Raw genomic sequence first — 18,456 nt, 5'->3', positions numbered from 1 at the left:
CCCTATTGCCCGATGCGTTGTGAGCTTATCATGCTGTGTAAAGTACAAAAAACACAAATCCTAATTAAGGTGCCCATTCCTCCAGGTGCCCAGTTGTCCAGTTGCCCACATGTCCCAAATGCCCAGTTCCCAGTTGTCCAGATGCCCACATGTCCCTACTGCCCAGATGGTTTTGGTGCCCAGTTGTCCCTAGTGCCCAGTTGTCCCTAGTGCCCAGTTGACCAGGTGCCCACATTTCCCTCGGTTTTGGTGCCCAGTTATCCCTAGTGCCCGATGCGTTGTGAGCTTGTAGATCTGCTATTTTCTAAAGATTTGTATACATTGTATGCATTTGAAAACTTGAAATGGGACATTCTGCATAATTAGTACTTTTACTTCTGGTACTTTAAGTATATTTTCTGGGAGAAATTAGTAATGTAACTGGCTTCTGTGTTTTTTTAATTATTATTATTATTATTATTATTATTATTATTATTATTATTATTATTATTGCTGTTATATATTTCGCTAACTTCTTCTTTTTAACTTTTAAATTAATAAAATGACGTTTGCATTTAAAACAAATGTATCTATTTTTGGTTAATACTTCAATGTCTTTTTGTTTGTTCTATGAAAGCAGCATAAATTTTACATGCATTTCAGAGCCAACGGCTGCATCCGCTTTAGAAAGGATACGGAAATGGTTTAGTGTGTGTGTGTGTGTGTGTGTGTGTGTGTGTGTGTGTGTGTGTGTGTGTGTGTGTGTGTGTGTGTGTGTGTGTGTGTGTGTGTGTGTGTGTGTGTGTGTGTGTGTGTGTGTGTGTGTGTGTGTGTGTGTGGGGGGGGGGGGTTCCTCCGAGTTGGAAACACTGGTGACGCGAGGTTCGTGGGGGGGAGGGGTTGCGACAGGGCTTGCCCGGACTTGTTCTGACTCTTTTGCCTGAGCAGACCAATCACAGCTCTTGCTGATTTTGTCCCTCCCCTTAGACTCACAGCATTCACACGCTTCCTTCTCACAAATCAAAATCCGGCGATAGCCTCGGTCATTTACTATTGGAAACGGATCTTCTTGATTTAGCTTCATATTATATCATCGATCTACTTTGTTTTCTTCGGAAGACTTTCATTTCGTCGTCTTTTGTCTGAGGTGAGTAATACTTTATATCGCTTTCAGTTCATAACTCTGATTGTAGCCTTGGACCACACGACGGTCATGGATGAACTGCAACCTGGTGTTTGCACTTTCTCCCTTTTTGGACCCTCTAATCTACTTCAACGTTCAGATTTCAAACAAAGTTTTTACTCCATGGCCACGGATGTTATAATTATGTATGGTTCCTCAGAAGTAGCCGTATCTTCCGTATTGTTCAATAAAAAAACATTTTAATCCGATCGGTGGCCATTTTCTCATAGTTAGCACACTCTATCAGAGTGCAGTACACCTACCAACCGATGGGGTCGCGTAGTTGAAAGCATATGGAGGACATGCTGAGAAAATGGCCACCGATCGGATTAAAATGCTTTTTATTTAACAATACTGAAGATACGGGTACTTCTGAAGGCCCGAACGGAATTGTTACATCCGTGGCCATGAGGTAAGCACTTTATATTTGAAATGTGAACGTGTATGTACATGTACGGGCCTTAAATGAATTAAGTGCAATCGCCAGTTTGTTGGTGACTTTGTTTTCATACAATCACGTCACCATCAACCGAGCCTCGATCTCCAGGCTTTTATTGTTTAGTTTTGCCATCGACCTGTCTATAACAATTCATTATATAACGCAGAATGCAGCTTTTAATCAACATTGCATTTGTTATATCTTGTCTGCTAAAATTGAGCTTGTAGATCTGCTAAAACTAACTTTAAGCAGCGACAGTTGATCTGAAACTAGGTTAAAAACAACAAGGATTCGTCAGCTAGGCTAACCGATGCTAACGGCTATAAATGTATGCTTACAACTTCCGCATGGCAGTGACGTCACACACAGCTCCTTGGAGCTTTGTTTGTGTCTGTCTCGACACAGACAGGGCACGTTCGAAAATACAGCACTGAGCGCACTGGCCAATACAAACTAATAGGCGAGTGTGCTCCGGTGCGTAATTTCCGAACGCACCCACAGTTGGCAGGCATAGATAGATAAATATTCTGCTTGTACTTCTATCCACTATTGTACTTGTATTGTACTTCATCTCAGAGGCAAATGTTGAACTTTTGATCCACTACAATTATTTGAAAACTACTTTAGTTAGTTGATTTTGATTATTATTTAAAAAACATTGGCTACATTAACCACTTAAGCCCTACTCAAACTTTTCTATTTGAAAATGGCAGATCTACAAGCTCACAATGCTATACATTGTGAGCTTGTAGATCTGCTATTTAACAATTATCTCTAAAATTGGCAGACTCTGTAGCCATGTGATAACAAGGCATTATACATATTTGAAAATATGAGATCTACAAGCTCACTGTAAACTTGTAGCCTTTTTTAAATAGCTTATCTACAAGCTCACGTGTAGATCACGTGTGAGCTTGTAGATCTGCTATTGTCTATTGATATGCATGTACTTTCATAACTCTGTGTCTAAAATATTGTATTTCTTTTTTTACAGCTCTGGCTGTGGACCCAGGTGACAGACAGACTATCCCAGACCTACTGCAAGGTGTGTAACATCCTGATCCTATTTTCCATTTATTATGGGGGTCTGTGGTCTTGTGCATAGGCTAAAAATGGAAGCTCTTTGACATTACAATAGTTTGAGAACCACTGGCATCCAGGTGACAAGTATGTGTTGCTTCTAGTTTCTATAGAGTTGTCAGCTGACTGAAAGGTGATTAGAGGTGTTGTTAGGGGTTGAATAAATTGTGTGTGTGTGTGGTAACACCACTTAACCTTTATTTAAAATAGCAGATCTACAAGCTGATTTTCAGAGCTTGTAGCTCTGCTATTGTCCCTATATTGACATGCTCATGCCTTGTGCTCAGGCTGTGTCTGTCTAATCTATCTGTGTACATTTGCGTTGTGAGTACTGTACAGTGTTGCATTGCTTATTTGATATGTTGGCATTGATAGACAAATATTGTACTTGTAATCCACTACAATGTTTTGAAAACTTTTTAGATTTAGATTGTTGTTTAAAAAACATAGGCTACACTAACCACTTCAGCCCCACTTCAGCCCTATTTAAACTTTGGCAGATCTACTAGCTCACAATGCGACACTTTGAGCTTGTAGATCTGCTATTTTCCAATTATATCCCACATTGGTAGACATCTGTAGCCATGTGATAACATGGCATTATACATATTCGAAAATAGCAGATCTACAAGCTCGCTGTGAGTTTATAATGTTTGGAAAATAGCAGATCTACAAGCTCACTGTAAGCTTGTTGCTTCATTTTAAATGGCCGATCTACATAGCTCACTTGTAGATCACTTCTGAGCTTGTACATCTGCTATTGTCTATTATGCATGTACAGGTGACAAGTATGTGTTGCTTCAAGTTTCTATAGAGTTGTCAGCTGACTGAAAGGTGATAATAGGGGGGTGATTAGAGGTGTGGTTAGGGGTTGAATAAATGACCCATTGTTGATGCCATTTAACAGGCCTATTGTGTCTCATCTGTGTCTGTCTTATCCATATGTGGCACATTTTTCAGCACACTGACTTGTCTGGTTCAATTTTCAAGATCTCTCTGTGTGTGTGTGTGTGTGTGTGTGTGTGTGTGTGTGTGTGTGTGTGGTCACACATGGTCACACCACTTAACCTTTATTTAAAATAGCAGATCTACAAGCTGATTTTCTGAGCTTGTAGATCTGCTATTGTCCCTATATTGACATGCTCATGCCTTGTGCTCAGGCTATGTCTGTCTAATCTATCTTTGTACATTTGCGGTGTGAGTACTGTACAGTGTTGCATTGCTTATTTGGTATGTTGGCATTGATAGACAAATATTGTACTTGTAATCCACTACAATGTTTTGAAAACTTTTTAGATTTAGATTGTTGTTTAAAAAACATAGGCTACACTAACCACTTCAGCCCCACTTCAGCCCTATTTAAACTTTGGCAGATCTACTAGCTCACAATGCGACACTTTGAGCTTGTAGATCTGCTATTTTCCAATTATATCCCACATTGGTAGACATCTGTAGCCATGTGATAACATGGCATTATACATATTCGAAAATAGCAGATCTACAAGCTCGCTGTGAGTTTATAATGTTTGGAAAATAGCAGATCTACAAGCTCACTGTAAGCTTGTTGCTTCATTTTAAATGGCCGATCTACATAGCTCACTTGTAGATCACTTCTGAGCTTGTAGATCTGCTATTGTCTATTATGCATGTACAGGTGACAAGTATGTGTTGCTTCAAGTTTCTATAGAGTTGTCAGCTGACTGAAAGGTGATAATAGGGGGGTGATTAGAGGTGTGGTTAGGGGTTGAATAAATGACCCATAGTTGATGCCATTTAACAGGCCTATTGTGTCTCATCTGTGTCTGTCTTATCCATATGTGGCAAATTTTTCAGCACACTGACTTGTCTGGTTCAATTTTCAAGATCTCTCTGTGTGTGTGTGTGTGTGGTCACACATGGTCACACCACTTAACCTTTATTTAAAATAGCAGATCTACAAGCTGATTTTCTGAGCTTGTAGATCTGCTATTGTCCCTATATTGACATGCTCATGCCTTGTGCTCAGGCTATGTCTGTCTAATCTATCTTTGTACATTTGCGGTGTGAGTACTGTACAGTGTTGCATTGCTTATTTGGTATGTTGGCATTGATAGACAAATATTGTACTTGTAATCCACTACAATGTTTTGAAAACTTGAGTTCCTTTGTAGATTTAGATTGTTGTTTAAAAAACATAGGCTACACTAACCACTTCAGCCCTATTTAAACTTTGGCTATTTGAAAATGGCAGATCTACAAGCTCACAATGCGACGCGTTGAGCTTGTAGATCTGCTATTTTCCAATTATATCCCAAATTGTCAGACATCTGTAGCCATGTGATAACAAGGCATTGTACATATTGAAAATAGCAGATCTACAAGCTCACTGTAAACTTGTAGCCCATCTAGAGCTTGTAGATCTGCTATTGTCTATTGATATGCATGTACTTTCATAACTCTGTGTCTAAAATATTGTATTTATTTATTTTACAGCTTCGGCTGTGGACCCAGGTGACAGACAGACCATCCCAGACCTGCAAGGTGTGTAACATCCTGATCCTATTTTCGATGTAACTATCTAATGTTGGCTTATTGACATTGTCTTGGGGTTGAATACTAGGTTATGGGGGTCTGTGGTCTTGTGCATAGGCTAAAAATGGAAGCTCTTTGACATTACAATAGTTTGAGAACTACTGGCATCCAGGTGACAAGTATGTGTTGCTTCTAGTTTCTATAGAGTTGTCAGCTGACTGAAAGGTGATTAGAGGTGTTGTTAGGGGTTGAATACATTTTGTGTGTGGTCACACATGGTCACACCACTTAACCTTTATTTAAAATAGCAGATCTTCAAGCTGATTTTCTGAGCTTGTAGATCTGCTATTGTCCCTATATTGACATGCTCATGCCTTGTGCTCAGGCTGTGTCTGTCTAATCTATCTGTGTACATTTGCGGTGTGAGTACTGTACAGTGTTGCATTGCTTATTTGGTATGTTGGCATTGATAGACAGATATTGTACTTGTAATCCACTACAATGTTTTGAAAACTTGAGTTACTTTGTAGATTTAGATTGTTGTTTAAAAAACATAGGCTACACTAACCACTTCAGCCCTATTTAAACTTTGGCTATTTGAAAATGGCAGATCTACAAGCCCACAATGTGACGCATTGAGCTTGTAGATCTGCTATTTTCCAATTATATCCCAAATTGGCAGACATCTGTAGCCATGTGATAACATGGCATTATACATATTCGAAAATAGCAGATCTACAAGCTCGCTGTGAGTTTGTAATGTTTGGAAAGTAGCAGATCTACAAGCTCACTGTAAGCTTGTTGCTTCATTTTAAACGGCCGATCTACATAGCTCACTTGTAGATCACTTCTGAGCTTGTAGATCTGCTATTGTTCGCCTCCGACCAAGTGGAGCTTACTATGTAACTCTGCTTGGGTTGTGTGTGTGTGTGTGTCTGTGTTCATGCTCTCATTGGCTCACACACCCATGTGACTCACATGCGTGCCATGTGACTCGCATGCGTGCACTGCCTGTCAGCAGCCACCCGAGTGCGCCAGAGTGCAGGAATTGAGACAATGCTCTGATTACAATGCACAACAGCCTGCACACACACACACACACACACACACACACACACACACACACACACACACACACACACACACACACACACACACACACACACACACACACACAGTCAATGTTCTCTCCCCATCACTGTGAAATAACACAGATTACAAGTCCGTAAATACAAAATATTTTAGAGCTGCGTTCGCTTCCAGCGTTCGCGCGTCTTACTTGTCTATTATGCATGTACAGGTGACAAGTATGTGTTGCTTCAAGTTTCTATAGAGTTGTCAGCTGACTGAAAGGTGATAATAGGGGGGTGATTAGAGGTGTGGTTAAATAAATGACCCATTGTTGATGCCATTTAACAGGCCCTGCGTCTCATCTGTGTCTGTCTTATCCATATGTGGCAAATTTTTCAGCACACTGACTTGTCTGGTTCAATTTTCAAGATCTATTGTGTGTGTGTGTGTGTGTGTGTGTGTGTGTGTGTGTGTGTGTGTGTGTGTGTGTGTGTGTGTGTGTGTGTGTGTGTGTGTGTGTGTGTGTGTGTGTGTGTGTGTGTGTGTGTGTGTGTGTGTGTGTGTGTGTCACACCTGGTCACACCACTTAACCTTTATTTAAAATAGCAGATCTACAAGCTGATTTTCTGAGCTTGTAGATCTGCTATTGTCCCTATATTGACATGCTCATGCTTTGTGCTCAGGCTGTGTCTGTCTAATCTATCTGTGTACATTTGCGGTGTGAGTACTGTACAGTGTTGCATTGCTTATTTGGTATGTTGGCATTGATAGACAAATATTGTACTTGTAATCCACTACAATGTTTTGAAAACTTGAGTTACTTTGTAGATTTAGATTGTTGTTTATTGTTTATGTTGTTGTACATTTGAAAATAGCTGATCTACAATCTCACAATGCGACACGTTGTGAGCTTCTATATCTGCTATTTTACAATTATCTCCCAAATTGGCAAACATCTGTAGCCATATGATAACAAGGCATTATACATATTTGAAAATAGCAGATCTACAAGCTCACTTTAAACTTGTTGCCTTATTTTAAATAGCCAATATACAAATTCACTTGACAGCTTGTCACTACATGCATTTACTTTTATATTTTTTTCTAAATACAGTATTTTTGATTGAAAATTTCAGCTGTTGCGTGGCTGTACACCGGACCTGATATCTTGGCCAACACAGCAGTGGACTGAGGGGACCATCCCAGACTGCACTACTGCAAGGTTTGTTTAACATAACATGACTATCTAATGTTGGCATATGGAAATTGTCTTGGGGTCAATCCATTGTCAGTTTTTAAGGAGACATTGCCAATATGTATACTCTATTTAGTTTAACTCTTTGACTGCCATATCAATAGTGTGCCATTGCTGTCAGCAAAACGGTGATTTTACTGTACTTTTGAAAAATCATGGAATCTCTGTGACCGCCGTCCTCACAGAGATCGGCGCATTACATGCATTACAAATTATTTTGTTGGTCCCCATATGATTAGCTTAATTGAAACACATTTTCTTTATTTTTAAAATGCCAACTCCTATTATTTTTGCTTATTTTGCACTCTTTATTGTCTCCGTCAGGCCGGAAGGCATGGCTGAGACTGTTTTGCACACTGTCTGTCTTTTTGTGTGTCACTCTGTCTGTGGACAGTCAATCTCTGGTACCGTTGGCTTGATGGCAGTGAAACTGTGCACACACACTGTCTGGATGCCAGAGCAGAATTCTGTCCTTAGTGATCAAAAACAAATCTGTCCAGTTTTTCATATTCATCCTGATTGACGTATTCCAAACATTGCTGGCCCACAATAACCGACCTAACCTGGTAGAGACCTCTTGGAGCCCTTTCTCTAATTACATTCTGTTTCCACACATTTTTAAAAGGTAATAGGATCCAATTTAGTCAAAGCTGTCAGCCATTCTTAATCAAATAATTCAAATGGAATAAAACAAAATGGTTACACCATTACTCTACAGATAAATGGTAACATTAGTGTTTGCAACAGTAAACTTATGAATTAATGCATTATTTTCCCACACTGCTATACCTAATATAAACTATGCAGATGATATGCGTACTTCAATTCTATGGTGTACTCATCATATACATAATCTTTGGTAGACATATATGCTTATGTAATACTTTCTCTCTTTAGTTCTACTTTTCCAAATGTTTTGGTTAATATTGTATAAAATCTTGAATAGTTAAAGTTCAACAAGGGAATGTCAGCTATGTCTGTCATAGCCATAATTGCATGAATGGTAGATGTATATAAATAAAATAAGCACCATACATACAAATGCAGCTGTTAGATTGCTAACACACCAATAATGCACATTATGGAAAGCTGAAAGAACTCAACGCAGTCAGAGAAATGACTTCATATATACCGATACTTGATCATAGACAAAGATTTTCATAAAAAATGTGCCCTTTAAACAGCCATAACTACAGTTCAGAGCATGCTTAACGCCCCAAACTTGGTAGGTGCTATAGCAGTGTAAAACACTTTAAATGGCCATGCTTCAGTGACCAACGCTCTTAGCAGCGCAACAGAGGACTAGGTTTTGAAGGCTGCGCAGCGGCCTGAAAATCTACTGTCATAAAATGGCACACACGTTTTTTACACAAGAATATAACGGTAGAAAAAACTATAGCGCTAGTCTGAAATTGTTCTCTTTTTTTATTCTAGTGTTCATCAGATCGAAACAGCTCCTCTGGTGACTTTTTAACGGTAAGTAAGTTGATTCTTGATGCCTAGAGTGATTTGTGACTAATGCTACATTAGTATTGAAGGTTGAAGGTTGTTTTTTGGTAAAGAGTGTACATTTTCGTAAAAGTTCAGATCTAAAACTTGGTGACATCATGGGTCGTCGTGGAAAGAAATCTATTGCTAAAAAGAAATGCTGGGATGCTAAGTTGGCCCATACAGATTCACCAAACAGTTGCACAGTGGTCGATGAAGGGACACAAAAGACATTTAGTCCAGCCATGGAGTCTGTGGTAGAAATAGGTCAGCAACATGCACAGTCTGATGTTGAAGAACAAGACGACATTGGCGAGGCCATGGACCTTTCCAACAATGACCCTGTACAACAAGCATGCACCGTGCCACCCTCTGTGAAATCTGTGCAGGCATCCAAAAGCCAAAATCATCATAAGTTTTCCCAAATGTCAAAGAATCGGCAGTGTACATGCATGGGTCTGACATTTTTGGCACACCAACATGAAGGTCTTGACTTGAAGATGGATGATCTTGACAAGATACTGGACAAGGGAGACAGTCTGTATAAAAGAACAATAGAACAACTAAAAAGACAAAAGCTGTTTAAGTCATGCCAGCTGACAATGGAGGAAGTACCTCTCAAGGTGGAAACGGAATACAATACGTACTCCGTGAAAAAATCTAGCGTGGACATGGGATATATGAGAGCTGAGGGAGAGCCCTACCGACGGCATTGGTGGCTGAAGCTTCAAGAAAGACTTAAGTGTCTGTCTGAGAATGTGAAATATGCACTCCTAACAGTATCACCACACACCATTGCTGTTTTTAGAGACAGGTCTGGAAGATATGGACTGTTTGACTCTCATCAGAGAAGTGCTGATGGCCTACCTTTGCCTGGAGGAAAAGCTGTAATGATGACCTTCACACAGTTGGATGATCTGTTCGCTAAGATTGACCAGCTAATTGACTTCTCACATTCATCGAACATGATTGACAAAATGCAGTTTGACTTCATGCCAGTGACATTTGAACAGACAAATGCTCGGTCACCCCATCTGTCAACAACACAAGTTCATCCTGACAACCTGATTAACAAAGAGCCTGTCGATCTAACTAGCCAGGATGAAACGAACACTGAACCTCGAATCACCAAGCATTCTCTGCAGGCAGGCCATTCACCATCAACACAAGTGATGTCAGACACTTCAAATGAAGGAGCCAACAAAATGAGTCAACAACGGAAACGGAAAATAATGAGGAGACAAAAGGACCAACTGCAATCTGATACCAAGGAAAAACCTAGGACTCCGAGGAAGGAATACATGAACAAATACATTGCCATGAGATGTATAACGGATGCAAAATTCAGGACACGGCAAAAACAATTTAAGAACTCATACTTCACAAGAACATACAATGAAGATGAGGAGTTCAGAGGGCAGCATCAAGTCAAAATGAAGGCTTATGTAAACAAGAGGTTCAGAGGAGATGAGAAGTTCAGGGAAAAGGTTAGGGAACACATGAAGTCCTACATGGCCCGCAGATGCAAAACGGACACATTCTTCAACATGCGCCGTGACATCCGACGTTCAATGAGAATAAGAAATTATTACAAGGACTTATGTGATGACCTGCGCAAACGGGGCATTGCTGTAAAAGCGAGTAAAGATTTAGATACTGCGAGGATAGATTTAGCTCCCGCACCCACACAGAATGAGCTACTGCAAGGCGCTATAGCGAGTTTCCAGAACGTCATAAAACATGGACCAACTTTTGTTTGCACAACGTGCCATCGGACTCTTTTCTCTGATCAAGTGTATGTTTGTCATCGGTCAAATTACACGATCAAACCCCGCGTGGTTGCTGCCTGCTTAACAGGCAAATACCTTCATTCGTGTGATGATCAATGTGGAGGGCCGGAAGATTGCACTGTACCCGAAGAAAGGCGAAAAGAGTGGATTTGTCAATGCTGTCACAAAAGTGTAGTAGCAGGAAGAATGCCACGCTTGGCTGTCGCAAACAACCTGGAACTTGCACCCATTCCTCCAGAGCTCCGCCAACTCAATGTGCTGGAAAGACAATTATCGGCAATAGACATACCATTTGCCAAGATTCTCACACTTCCTAAAGGCAAACAGAGTGCTATATATGGTGCTGTGGTGTGCGTGCCAGCAGACGTGGAAACCACAGTAAACACCCTACCCAGAAGGCTCGACTCATCCCGTTTGTACAGGGTGAAACTGAAGAGACGTCTGCGGTACAAAGGCCATCATTTGTTTCACACTGTCAATATGACCAATGTCTTACTGGGCTTGAGGAAACTCATCGAGACACACCCCGACTACAAAAACATCACAATCCGAGATGATGAGAGCATCAACGATGAAAATGTGGAGGGCCAGCTTGAAGACCTACCCACTGTTGAACTTGAAGACCTACCCACTGTTGAACAGACAGGCACAGACGAAGTCATGGACAGTTGTGACGACGCCGAAATGATGGAAGTAGCCGATGCGACTGAATCTCTCGACCCGTCACAGAGAGTGGATCAACATCCACCCACTGCCCAAGATGAGCAAGATGCGCTGAGACCTGGACATGGCCTGGACAGTTGCTTGGAACCGGATGACATTGGACAAGAGACAATGACATACGGAGATGGCATATTCTGCATCGCCCCAGCTGAAGGAAACAGGCCTGTCAGCTATAGCACAGCCCCTAACCTCGAAGCAAGGGCCTTCCCTACATTGTTTCCAACTGGAGAGAACACGTTGGATCGTAAGAGAAAGCTCAAACTGACACCAAGCAGGTACTTCAACGCAAGGCTTTTCAATGTTGATGATCGTTTTGCGAGAGACCAAAGCTATCTCTTTTTTGCCCAGTTTGTTACAGAGACCCACTTGGCAAAAAACACCATCTCAATTCAATTGAGGAAGGGCAAACCCTTTAGCAAGGATGGTCGCAGGATCTCCAACAAGATGTTGCAGGACAAGCATGAAGTTGAGAGACTGGTCAGAAACCGGGATGCAACAAGGTTCATGCAACCCCTGAGGGGGACGCCAGCCTACTGGCAGAAGACCATGTATGATTTATTTGCCATGGTCCGTCAGTTAGGCCCACCTACCTTCTTTTTGACCTTAAGTGCTGCAGAATTCAGATGGCCAGAGGTCATAACGGCAATAAAAGCACAGCAAGGCCAAATTGTGGATTTTGACAAGCTGGACTGGAATGAGAAGTGCGACATCCTCAGAAGCAATGCAGTGACTACCATGCGAATGTTTGACAAGCGAGTTCGTTCTGCGTATACAAAACTGCTGTTGTCTGATGCTCGCCCAATCGGACACGTCATAGACTGGTTCCATAGAATCGAGTATCAAAACCGGGGTTCGCCGCATGTTCACGCCTTAATGTGGGTAGCCGACGCCCCCAAACTTGGAGAAGACTCGGACGAGAAGATATGCGAATTTGCGGACCGCTACATTTCGTGCCAGCTGCCTGATCCAAACGAAAATCCTGTGCTTCACCGAATTGTCCAAGAAGTTCAGATGCACAGCAAAAACCACACAAAGTCCTGTAAGAAAGGTAACAAGACATGCAGGTTTGGATTCCCCAAGGCACCAGTGGACACAACCTGGTTAACTAACCCAACGCCAGTTGATCCAACGGAGGAAGTCACGGATGAAAACGAAAGGGGCGCAACAGGAGGAAATGAAGGAGCAAACGGAAGTGCAAAGAGGAGTACCGAAGGCATAGGCAAACAACAGAGGGCAAGAGCACAAGCTGCTTTGGCCAAACTCAAACCTCTGTATGATCTACTTCTGGACTTGCCATCAGAACTGACCGATCTCTCAGAGTTGCTGGCAAAGTGCAATTTGACTCACGAAGAGTACGACAGCTATCTTGAAGACTTGAGGAATGTCCAGGTCCTCTTGATGAAGCGTGGAGTCAAGGACTGCTATGTGAACAACTACAACCCAGTTTTGCTGGAGGCCTGGAATGCCAACATGGATATCCAGTTTGTCCTGGACCACTTTGTTTGCATCTCATACATGCTGTCCTACATATCCAAGGCCGAACATGAGATGGGTGAGCTTCTGAAACAAGTAGTCGAAGGCATAGACCCCACAAAAGTGACCGAAAGGGGTGCAATGAACGAACTTGTTCACGCATATGTGAAAAACAGACAGGTTAGCTCTCAGGAGGCAGTGGCCCGAACTTGCAGCTTGCAATTGAAGGAATGCTCCCGCGAAGTTGTCTTCCTCCCGACGGATGACAATGCAATGAAAATGAGCCTCCCGCTCAGCTTGCTGCAGAAAAGACCAGCCGATTCGAACCAAGTGTGGATGTCAGGGCTTCTTGACAAATACAACGCCAGACCCAAAACACTGGTGTTTGACAACATGTGTCTAGCAGAATTTGCATCCGAGTACAGGATTGTGTACGGTAGCGAAGCAAAAAAGCCAGATTGCCTGAAGCTGTCTGACAACATGGGAACCATTAAGAAACGCTCGACGGATGGCCGACCCGCGGTTATCAGATACGCGAAGTTCTCGGAACAGAAGGACCCCGAGAAATACTTCGGCAACTTGCTGAAGGCTTACCTTCCGCATCGCTATCAGACCACACTGAAAACCGCAATCTTCCCCACCTACAAGGAGTTCTACGACTCTGCGTCTGTGAAAATACCTGGACAAAAATGGACATGCCGCGCAAATGCCATTGTTGATGAGAACAAAATGAGGTATGAAAAACACAGCAAATCGATGGAAGAAGCATTAGAGGAATTCATGAAGCATGGCCCTGCGGAAGATGCGTGGGCCAACATTGCCCCAGAAAATGAGCTCGAGCGGATGGAATGTCTTGCCGAACAAGATCAAGATCCACAGGCAGACGACGAACAAGACGACGTCCCAGAGTTCAGTTGTCAAGAGGTGGGTACAATTGTTGGTCACAGGGTATCGGCTCCGCAAATGAGCCTCGATTATCTGCGTTCAATGTGTCGAAACCTCAACCGGACTCAAGCCTCCATCTTTCACTCTGTACGTGAATGGTGCTTCAAGAGCGTACTCGACCAGAAACCCGAACCCTTCTTCTTCTTTGTCACTGGGGGTGCTGGAACTGGCAAATCACACCTGATCAAGTGCATCTACGGTGAGGCAACACGGATTCTCCGTCGACTCCCCAGACTGTTTGAGGAGACGGACGCATCCATGCCCACAGTGCTGCTGTCTGCGTTTACAGGAACTGCGGCATACAACATCGCGGGAAACACACTGCATTCCCTGTTGAAGTTGCCAAGAAAACTGAAACCACCCTACATAGGACTGGGAAACAAATTGGATGACGTGAGGGCAAAGCTGGGAAATGCGGAGATCATCGTCATAGATGAGGTGTCGATGATTTCAAAGGCTATGTTTATCTACATCCACTGGAGACTGCAGGAGATTAAAGGCAGTAAGAGGCCATTCGGCGGCATGTCGGTACTTGTAGTAGGCGACTTTTACCAGCTCCCTCCAACGTCAAGTGGGAAACCGCTCTGTGTGCTCGAGGAAGGCCAACCGGACCTTCTGCTCGAACACTTTCAGATGATCACGTTGACCGAGATCATGCGACAGAAAGATGATCTGCCCTACGCAGAGCTTCTGAATAGGTTGAGAGTCAAAGCGAAGAAGGATCCGCTGAGTGACACAGACAAAGCACTCCTTGCTCAGAGAGTGACTGTGCGTGACCGTTGTCCTAAGGATGTTGTGCACATCTTCGCAACCAACAAAGAGGTGTCCGAACACAACGCCAAATCTTTGTCTGCGCTCCACAGCCACATCGTCAACATACCCGCGGAAGACTACAAACAAGTCCATAACCACAAGACTCGCCTTGCCAGTCCCTGTACAGGAGAGCAGAACGATCTTCTTGACAACTTGCAGGTTGCAGAAGGCGCCCCAATCGTGATCATCAGGAACATAGATGTGGAGGATGGCCTTGTGAACGGGACATTTGGCAAGATGGCTAGTGTAGAGATGCACGTAAACGAGGACGGGAGTAGAGTAGCCAAGCTTTGGCTTGTAGTAGACAAGCCTGAAGCAGGACAGAAATACCGGAAAACTACACCTGGCAGTACACAAGTGTACGTCGAGAGATATGAGGAACACCTGAGCAATAACACGCTTCGTAGGCAATTTCCCATCAAGTTGGCATATGCTTGCACAGCTCACAAAGTCCAAGGCATGACTGCACAATCTGCTGTGGTTTCCTTGAAACGGATCTTCCAACCAGGCATGGCCTACGTTGCCCTCAGTAGGACAACGTCATTGCAAGGATTGCACATCATTGACTTCGATGCGAAGAAAATCTATGCTGATCCTGCAATCACAGCTGCCCTGGAATGCATGAAGACCGCCTCACTGGACAGTGTTATGCCACTGTTGAAGTATCGAGAGACGACAGGCCAGGCGCAAACACTCGCGATTGTCCATCACAACACGCAAAGTTTACCGGCACACATTCAGGACATCAAAAAACATCACGAACTGACCCATGCAGATGTCCTGTGCTTGACCGAGACGCATCTCACCGGCTCCTTTGTGGCTGACAGTCTCCAATTGGATGGATACACCATGTTCAGCCGCAACAAGCACATCTCGTACACCAGCCGTCCTGAACGTGCAGAACAGAATGGCGGTGGCGTCGCTGTGTATGTGAAGGACCATTTCCAGGCATGTGAAAAGCGTTACCTACACAATGTGACAAACCTCGAGTTTGTGGTCGTCAAGATAGAGTCCCCTGTCAAGCTTCTGATCGCTGCAGTGTACAGACCACCACGTTACGATGACCCGTTCATGGAAAATCTGAAGGCGCTTCTGGACTCCTTAGAAGTGATGGACCACCATCCCATCGTAGTCTGTGGTGATTTCAACGAAAATCTACTGGCCAGTGTAGGTACTCCGATAGCGATGCTGCTCGAGTCCAGAGGATACACACAACTGATCAAGGAGAAGACTACTGACAAAAACACGCTGTTGGATCACATTTACATCTCAAGACCAGAGCAATGTCTACAGTCTGGAGTACTACGTACGTACTACAGCTACCATGATCCTGTGTATTGCGTATTATCCTCCGATCAGGACTAGTGCATAGCCTGCAAGACAAGCTTGCAAACACTGGAACCATGTAGACCTTAGTTTCAAGGACATCGTGCTCTTTCCCACCAAACGCATTCTGACCTGCTCTTATAAATCACATCTGCCGCACTCAATAACAAAAGGATTGCGAACAATGGAACCTCTTGATCACCAACCCTGTCATTGGATATATCACTGGAACATGTGAATGAGCTGCCCAAATAGTGGTCACCAGAGATGATCGTTTGACGGTATGAACTATTCATAGCCAACGCTACATCATTCTCTGGTGCCACTCCAGCGCAAAGTCTCATCTGCCACACTAAATAACAAACGGATTGCGAACAATGGAACCTCTTGATCACCAACCCTGTCATTGGATATATCACTGGAACATGTGAATCAGCTGCCCAAGTAGTGACCGGGCCTCATCGTAGCCGCACCTATACTTTGGAATCTCCCATTACGCAGCAGCCAAATCTCACCTTTTTTCTCTTGTCGCTAGTATTATTCATATTGTAGCATTGTTTTGTCTTTTTTCATAATTACTGATTGTGAAGCATTTGTTTGAAAAGAACACTAACACTTGTTTCCCTGTTTTTCAGAAGCCGTCCAGCACTGATATTGTTTTTGCCTTTAACCTTTTTCTACATTTCAGGAATGTTCTTTGTGAATAATTGTCATATTTCTAATTGTCATTTATGTTGTGGCTCGTGAACCGGTAGTACCCAATTTCTATAAACACAATATTGGCCATCCCTGAATTTAATAACAAACTCACACATAAAATAATCAATTCTAAAAAATGCATAACAAACTATTTTGGATTGTATACTGCCTTTTCATGACCCACTACCTTATATTTACATGTGCATGTTGTAAATGTTTTAACTCACCATTTGTTTTTAGGGCTGTAAGACTGTAACACTTATTAGGACTAAATTATTTTTTAATAAATGTTGTCAAAAAATTTAATTTTATTCAAACAGCCAATATACAAGCATTAAAATAGGACTTAATTTCTTAATTAAACTAATAAATGTAATCCCAAAATAATTATGGAAAATGTTACACATTGATTCATTGATAAATACAAAATTAGATATCTACAAAATACACTTTGAGATAATTCACTTAATCAATATAGTTGCAGCCCTAAAAGTTTTACTTATTTTTCAGAATGTTCAATTTCTTAGTTTGTTTAATATATTTACCAGGAGCTTGCTTGATCGCCTTTTTTAACAAAGGGGTCGGTGCAAGAATTTTTTCCCCGTGCACTCCTAAATTGGCTGAAATAGGAGGCGGGTTTTTTGCTTCACCCTGGAAAATATTGACATTACTTAAAGGTTAGAATATAATTTTGGACAATAACAGTAATAATAGTAATAATAATAACCATTATAGCATCAATAATATATCTGTCAATAATAATAAACTGTTTACAGGCATTGTAATAGTTATCATAAAATATAATTTGTTTAATTGTCACTAATAACTCATATTAACCTATATATAGAATCATAAAATATGACCATAATTACATATATAATCATAATAACTATAGTAAAAATAATTGATAGGACATTATACCAAATATATTAATGGTGTTGCTTACAGTAAAGGTACCAATAATACAATTGTGTTAATAAATACTTTAAACTATATCTGCTCTGCTTTGTCTCTACTTATTTTTCTTTTTGCCATGTGTTTGAAAAGTGAATCTATATGTTTGGTAATGTATTTAGTCACATGTATTTAACATTTACAATGAATACAGATGTGTTTTTACTATTCACAATCAGAAGGGTTCTTCACTACTAAAGCTGAACAAAAAGTGAAACTTTGGAATGTAACATCTCATTAATGCCTAAACCCATACACATATGAACATAATATACACAAGTTGTTCGTTTAACTGACAATAATTCTTGCCTTCTATAATTTGGTGTTTTAAGCTTGTAATTGAAAGTGTCAGACTATAATCTCTGCCTGCTGGACAAAATGGACTTCAATCCCTCTACTGTGTGTAAAATTGTGAAGCAATCTACATGGACATTAGAGCTTATCCAAAACTCCTGCCTGGTAATGACAAGTCTGTCACAATGTAGGCTAAACAATAGTTTTTCATTGTGGTATTGACACCATTAAGTAACACTGATGTGCCTGATATGCTGGGGAGTATCTATCTTACAATATACAAAATGGTATGGCTACTAGCCAGGTCGACAAGTATCGTAATGGTTCCACATGTATTATATGGTGAGACATTCACAAGTACATTACAAGGTATTTAATATCTATTATCAGGTTGGGGAAAAAAGGTGCTGAATCTTATACTAAAAACATGACA

At 41.8% G+C, this 18,456-nt stretch overlaps 1 protein-coding gene and 1 long non-coding RNA gene across 2 annotated transcripts; both read left to right on the top strand.

The window, feature by feature from the left end:
- Positions 1-967: 967 nt before the first annotated feature.
- LOC308105674 lies at positions 968-16,850 on the top strand. Its single transcript, XR_013934926.1, has 6 exons — positions 968-1,126; positions 2,596-2,646; positions 5,154-5,201; positions 7,400-7,485; positions 8,953-8,994; positions 16,712-16,850. It is a non-coding gene; the product is annotated as an uncharacterized lncRNA (long non-coding RNA).
- Positions 9,034-16,716, top strand: LOC308105673 (uncharacterized protein). Its single transcript, XM_080456544.1, has 2 exons — positions 9,034-9,243; positions 9,304-16,716. The coding sequence occupies exons 1-2, from the start codon at positions 9,126-9,128 to the stop codon at positions 16,113-16,115; spliced, it is 6,930 nt and encodes a 2,309-aa protein (XP_080312670.1). The 5' UTR covers positions 9,034-9,125; the 3' UTR covers positions 16,116-16,716.
- Positions 16,851-18,456: the final 1,606 nt, after the last annotated feature.

Source organism: Gymnoscopelus braueri (genome assembly GCF_963280865.1).
Source record: "Gymnoscopelus braueri genome assembly, chromosome: 18".
NCBI classification, from domain to species: Eukaryota; Metazoa; Chordata; class Actinopteri; order Myctophiformes; family Myctophidae; genus Gymnoscopelus; species Gymnoscopelus braueri.
This window is presented reverse-complemented; position numbering and strand designations above follow the sequence as displayed.